The sequence below is a fragment of the Triticum aestivum genome, chromosome 5A (assembly GCF_018294505.1).
Source record: "Triticum aestivum cultivar Chinese Spring chromosome 5A, IWGSC CS RefSeq v2.1, whole genome shotgun sequence".
NCBI lineage: Eukaryota > Viridiplantae > Streptophyta > Magnoliopsida > Poales > Poaceae > Triticum > Triticum aestivum.
The window spans coordinates 576,867,001-576,873,861 of NC_057806.1; the positions used below are offsets into that span (position 1 = coordinate 576,867,001).

A 6,861-nucleotide genomic window follows, 5' to 3' on the forward strand; every position below is an offset into this window, starting at 1 on the left:
ATCTTCACACTGCTTTGTATTTACAGGAATCACAATTCTTACACTTGACTTTACAATATGTATTCAACAGTCGCCTCAGAAATAGCAAAACCGTAGACTTGCATGCTCACAATCATTTTCTCTGTTTCCTACCGCTCTTGGGTATCCACAGTTAAAAATATAAGGTGGATGAGTGGCAACGTAGTAATACACACATGTATCACTCATCTTGTAGAGTTGAATGCAGATGTAAATATAGCCATATATAAGAAACAACATATGTGTCCTTGCGAAAGCGATCACTAGGGCGAAAAAAACTTGCCCTTTGCCCCCGGATTCACCTCCCCTTTGCCCCCGCTTTGGTGGACGGTCGCGACGAGTAATCTTGGTGCCTCTACTCCGGCTAGTAGTTCAAGTTGAGAGTTTTTTGGTCTCTGAAGGGGCGTCACTCGGGTAGATGATGGCTCTTCATCTTTGAGCTCCAATCCTCCTCGAGTTCATCGCTCGAGAAGGAGTTGACGAAGCTCCGATATAGATTCTTCCTGTCTCCTTAGGACGAGAGGTTAGGGTTTCTCACCGTGCATGCAGGACGACGAGAGATGATGCCAAACCATTTAGATCGATTCAAGAGTTCAGCAATGATGACTATAGCTTCAGGGCGCTGGTTCTTAGGGGCACGTGCACAAAGACTTCCCGGTTGTCATCGACAAGGTTAGGCCGGCTTCGGTAGGGGAACGACAACAACCACATGCCGGTGGCTTGTTCTGGTGACGATAATGATCGCTTGATAGTTCAGAGACCTCGATATAATTTTTATTATGTTTTGGGTGTTTTGTTCTTTTAATTTTATAATAGATCCTAGATTTGGGTTGTTTTCAAAGGAAAAAAATGCAGGTATAAATATAGATAATATCTATCAAGAATATGACTCAAAGAAGTCATGTAGGCTTGAGCTATAGTCACTTTAGCAATTGTGCATTTTAATGCCTCCCACGTCCGATCCCCGCCCCAATGGTGCGTCTAGCATCATCGGAGAGTGTGCGAAGGTGTGTCTCGCCGGATCTCACGGGATTTGATCGGTGCTGGTCTTTGGTGGATATGTTTGGATCCAGTCTTATTTGTGCTTGCTTGAGTGTTTATAGGTTTGATCCTTTCAATCTACGACTTTATTCATCGATGTTGGTTGTTACCTAGTGCGCTGGTCTCATGGGGCCTTAACACTACGACTCCCTAACAGTCTACTACAACATGATTTGTACGGTTCCGGTGAGGGAGGAGCGACGACGGTGGTGTGCCTTCGACTCGTTCCCGTGCTTGTGACGTCACTAGGTGGTGGACGAATCTATTTGCAATTTTTGTTACCTTTGACGTTCTTTGTATTGTCATGGTTGATTATAAATACCTCGGAAGTTTCTCCCGCAAAGTCTGTTGTTGGAGTATTTTGGTGTTCAAATGCTAACTAAACAACCCTTTAATAGGCATGGCATCCACGTACAAATTAAAGAATAAAGAAATAAGATACCTTAAAAATATGTAAAGAAAAACACTATGTAATCAAGTCAACATCCATGACTATGCAAAACTAGTGATCATCTTCTCCAACCCCTCACCCAAAAACCAGTATATATAACCACCCGAAAATCCAAGACTCTACCACAGCAGTACACACATTTCATCTCTCTCCCAAAGTCCCAGGCTCATAATTAGGCACCCAGAATCTAGACAAAAATGTCACCCCTCTCGAAGCCAAGATCAGCCACAAGAGCTCTCCAACACATCATCCTTCTCTCCCTCCTGCTCCCATGTCTCCCCCAACCTCTCCCCTCCCCTTCCCCCTCCCCGACGCCGGCGCAGCCGTCCCTGCCGCTCTCGCCGTTCAACGAGCGCCTCGACGCGGCGTACATCGCCTTCCAGGCGTGGAAGCACGTCATCACCGAGGACCCCAAGAACCTGACCGCTGACTGGTGCGGCCCCTTCGTGTGCAACTACACCGGCGTGTTCTGCGCCGCCGCGCCGGACGACCCGTGCATCCTCACCGTCGCAGGCGTCGACCTCAACCACGGCCGTATCGCCGGCGTCCTCACCGACCACCTCGGCCTCCTCGCCGACCTCGCGGTTCTCCACCTCAACTCCAACCGGTTCCACGGCACGCTGCCGACGTCCATGCAGCATATGCGCCTCCTCTTCGAGCTGGACGTCAGCAACAACCTCCTCTCCGGCCCCTTCCCGTCCTTCCTCACCTCTCTGCCGTCGCTCAAGTACCTGGACCTCCGGTTCAACGACTTCGACGGCGAGCTCCCGGACGCGGTGTTCGGCCGGCAGCTCAGCCTGGACGCGCTGTTCGCCAACGACAACCGCTTCAACGTGTCGCTGGCGTCGGGGAGCCTGACCAACTCCACGGCGTCGGTCATCGTGCTCGCCAACACCAAGCTGGCCGGCTGCCTTCCTCCGAGCATCGGCGACATGGCCGACACGCTGGTCGAGCTCATCCTGCTCAACACCAGCATCAGCTCCTGCATCCCGCCGGAGATCGGCAAGCTGAAGAAGCTCAAGGTGCTGGACCTCAGCCACAACGAGTTCGCGGGGGAGCTGCCGGAGAGCATCGGCGACATGGAGAGCCTGGAGGTGATCAACGTGGGGTACAACATGCTGTCCGGCGCGGTGCCGGAGACCATCTGCTTGCTGCCGAACCTGAAGAACCTGACGGTCGTGGGCAACTACTTCTGCGAGGAGCCGGTGTCCTGCCTCCACGTCCCCCGGCGCGACGACCGAATGAACTGCATCCCCGACTGGCCGCACCAGCGGTCGCACGAGCAATGCATCGCCTTCGAGCACCGCCCGCCGGTGCACTGCGGCGCCGACGGCTGCATTCTGCCGCCGCCGTGAGAGGCTTTCCGCGTGCATGGACGCACCCTACGTACCGACGTACGCATGACAACGCCGCGTACGGCAATTCTAAGCTGCATTTGTGGGGTTTAGGAGCAGTGATCATCAAGAATCATCGAATTAATTCGTGGTCGCTAATGCACAGGTTAGTTTCGATTATTAATTTGTGTCGTCGGTGCGCGCGTGCGTGGGTTTGGTGGGTGCAAGGTAAGGTGAGGAGGAATATTGAACTGCAAGTGTGGTGTCCCTTTTAGCCTTTTGTTGCTGCACATAAGTGCCACAGCTGATGTAGCTCTCAAAACAAAAGTGTGACATGTAAACTATGGCTAAAATAAGGATTTGAGCAATAAAGTCACTTTACGACTGTTTTGCGATGCGCATTCTTTTCTTCTTTTTTGGGTTCTATAGTTGTATTTTTAAGTGTCAAACTCTGCTCTTTCTGTACAAATAATACATGTCACCATTTGAACATAGAGCTCGTACACGCTTCCAGGTGCTGCATGGGTCCACACTTTTTTTCCGGCAAAAGAACCGCTATAGGAACTATCCACAACCAAAAAAAACTTCAAAAGGGGGGTAAAAACTAAGAAAACTTTCACTAAATGGGGTACTCCGGTTGAAAAGATGTTAAATGGGGGTAATTAGTGTAAAAAATATAAAGAAGTTTGTGTGTGTGCCAGGGGGGGGGGGGGGGGGGGGGGGGGGGGGGTGGTTGAACTTACTCTTTAATGAATTTCAGTGTAGTCTATATTGAAATATCCAAAACATCTTATATTTGAGAATGTGGGACTACATTATATGTCAAAAAGCTTGCGGCAAATTCAAACTCTTGAAATCGCACCCTATGCCAAATTGTTTTTATATAATGCACAAACTACCATATGGCCTCTCACTTGTTTTGACAAAGGATTACCCTAGAACTCTATGCAAGCATTTTTACCATTTTCTATGCTTACGTCTCAACTAGAAAAGTTAAAATGATAGGGCAGTAAAAGGGCCCAGAAATGCATGTCCACTAGTTGAAAGACCTGATCGTTACCTACCCCCCCCCCCCCCCCCCCCCACACACACACACACCCACCATTTTTGGTGATCACTTTCTTGAGACAAATTAAGTAAGAGGTTTTGCTCCTTGTCCTCTGCATTCATAGATGCACACGACACTATTGGTGATTAATTACTTGTAATGAACTTTATTATGGCGATGATCACGTGTGGTTTTATAGAATAACTTGAGTATAAGGTATGACTGGTTGTTAAGTCTCAGGGATGGGTATATATTGGACTAAATAGGTAGTATGCTTTTTCATTATGTGATGCGGAAATAATTTGCATATAAACGAGGATAAAGCAACATATGACAAGGGAACATTAACAACCGAAGATTTCTTGTGCCTTCTGCTGATTGTCCAAGATGTATCTGGTGACCTACATGTCTGTCTTGATGTTTGTACATACATATGTGGTGGATAACTTTATTTGACTAGCATACCCAAGGTCAAAAAGTGGAACTTCACTTTTGCTCTGTGCCCCCCATCCCGATTCTTAACTTAAGTGGTTCACAAATGTAAAGTTAACTCGGTATAAGGCACACAACATGATGGTGACAGAAAGGCGATCAAATGATGAACATCACACTCACAACGTTATGTGTTTCTAGGAAGCTTCTTTCATATATAATCTAAGCAAAGTACTTCTCTTGGCACTGACTGACACAAGCGTCAACTGATTAGCCATACGAGTAGAATGGAAAATGACTAATTTTAAAAAAGCAATGGAGTTAGAGAGAAGGCAACCAAATAGCCGTAGTGCTAGTACTTGACGACGTAGATGCATGTGCTTTCTCTTAACTGTGCCCCCGCGTGCGCCTGATTCTTATCTCCCCCTTCAAAGAAAACAAATGACATTCTAGATGTGTCTTAAGTAAAAAAAAACTCAAGCATTACTGCTATCTCTTGAGAATGCGTTGGTTTCCCATTGAAAAGGAAAGAGTGATGCAGAAAAGTAGCGTAAGTATTTCTCTCAGTTTTTGAGAACCAAGATATCAATCCAGTAGGAGACAATGCACAAATCACCTAGTACTTGCACAAACAATTAAGAACCTCGCAACCAACGTGATAACAGGGGTTGTCAATCCCTTCATCGTCACTCGCAAAAGTGAGATCTGATAGAGATAGTAAAGTAAATATTTTTGGTATTTTTGTTGTATAGATTGAAAGGAAAAGATTGCAAAATAGTAAACGAGATGCGATGTAAATAAAGGAGATGCAATATACTAAGAAAGAGACCCGGGGACCATAGGTTTCACTAGTGGCTTCTCTCAAGATAGCATGTATTACGGTGGGTGAACAAATTACTGCCGAGCAATTGATAGAAAAGTGCATAGTTATGAGAATATCTAGGCAATGATCATGAATCTAGGCATCACGTCCGTGTCAAGTAGATCGAAACGATTCTGCATCTACTATTATTACTTCACACATCGACCGCTATCCAGCATGCATCTAGAGTATTAAGTTCATAAGAACAGAGTAACGCATTAAGCAAGTAGAGGGATAAACTCAAGCAATATGATATAAACCCCATCTTTTTATCCTCGATGGCAACAATACAATACGTGCATTGCTACCCCTACTGTCACTGGGAAAGGGCACCGCAAGATTGAACCCAAAGCTAAGCACTTCTCCCATTGCAAGAAAGATCAATCTAGTAGGCCAAACTAAACCGATAATTCGAAGAGACTTGCAAAGATATCAAATCATGCATATAAGAATTCAGAGAAGAACCAAATAATATTCATAGATAATCTTGTTCATAGACCCACAATTCATCGGATCTCGGCAAACACACCGCAAAAGAGCGTTACATCGAATAGATCTCCAAGAACATCGAGGAGAACATTGTATTGAGAATCAAAGAGAGAGAGAGAGAGAGAGAGAGAGAGAGAGAGAGAGAGAGAGAAGAAGTCATCTAGCTAATAACTATGGACCCGAAGGTCTGTGATAAACTACTCACGCTTCATCGGAGAGGCTATGGTGTTGATGTAGAAGCCCTCTGTGATCGATTCCCCCTCTGGCAGATCGCCGGAAAAGGCCCCAAGATGGGATCTCACGGGTATAGAAGGTTGCAGCGGTGGAAAAGTGGTTTTGTGGCTCTCTGTGATCGATCTAGGGTATAAGAGTATATATAGGCGGAAGAAGTACGTCGGTGGAGCTACGTGGGGCCCACGAGGGTGGGGGCACGCCTACCCGCCCCCCCTGGGCACACCCTCCTGCCTCGTGGCAGCCTCACGGAGTTCCAGACTTCAAGTCCAAGTCTTGTGGTTTGCTTTCGATCCAAGAAAGATTATCGCGAAGGTTTCATTCCGTTTGGTATTCCTTTTCTGCGAAACTCTAAAATAGGCAAAAAAAAAGAAACTGGCATTGGGCCTCCAGTTAATAGGTTAATCCCAAAAATAATATTAAAAAGCATATTAAAGCCCATTAAACATCCAAAACAGATAATATAATAGCATGGAACAATCAAAAACTATAGATACGTTGGAGACGTATCAAGCATCCCCAAGCTTAATTCTTGCTCGTCCTCGAGTAGGTAAATGATAAAAATGGAATTTTTGATGTGGAATGCTACCTAACATAATTACCAATGTAATTTTCTTTATTTTGGCATGAATGTTCAGATCCGAAAGATTCAGGACAAAAGTTTAATATTGACATAAAAATAATAATACTTCAAGCATACTAATAAAGTAATCATGTCTTCTCAAAATAACATGGCCAAAGAAAGCTATCCCTACAAAATCATATAGTCTGGCTATGCTCTATCTTCATCACATAAAATATTTAAATCATCCACAACCCCGATGACAAGCCAAGCGATTGTTTCATACTTTTGATGTTCTCAAACTATTTCAATCTTCACACAATACATGAGCGTGAACCATGGATATAGCACTATAGGTGGAATAGATTGGTGGTTGTGGAGAAGACAAAAAGG

The 6,861-nt window shown here is 45.5% G+C and overlaps 1 protein-coding gene across 1 annotated transcript; it reads left to right on the forward strand.

Moving 5' to 3' along the window:
• Nucleotides 1–1,641: 1,641 nt before the first annotated feature.
• On the forward strand, nt 1,642–3,234 carry LOC123107782 (leucine-rich repeat extensin-like protein 6). The gene has a single exon (XM_044529701.1). The coding sequence runs from the start codon at nt 1,708–1,710 to the stop codon at nt 2,863–2,865; it is 1,158 nt and encodes a 385-aa protein (XP_044385636.1). The 5' UTR covers nt 1,642–1,707; the 3' UTR covers nt 2,866–3,234.
• The last annotated feature ends 3,627 nt before the right edge of the window (nt 3,235–6,861 follow it).

Excerpts from the sequence above, each read along its gene's own strand:
- LOC123107782 (XM_044529701.1), top strand. The coding sequence starts at position 1,708 with ATGTCACCCCTCTCGAAGCCAAGATCAGCCACAAGAGCTCTCCAACAC.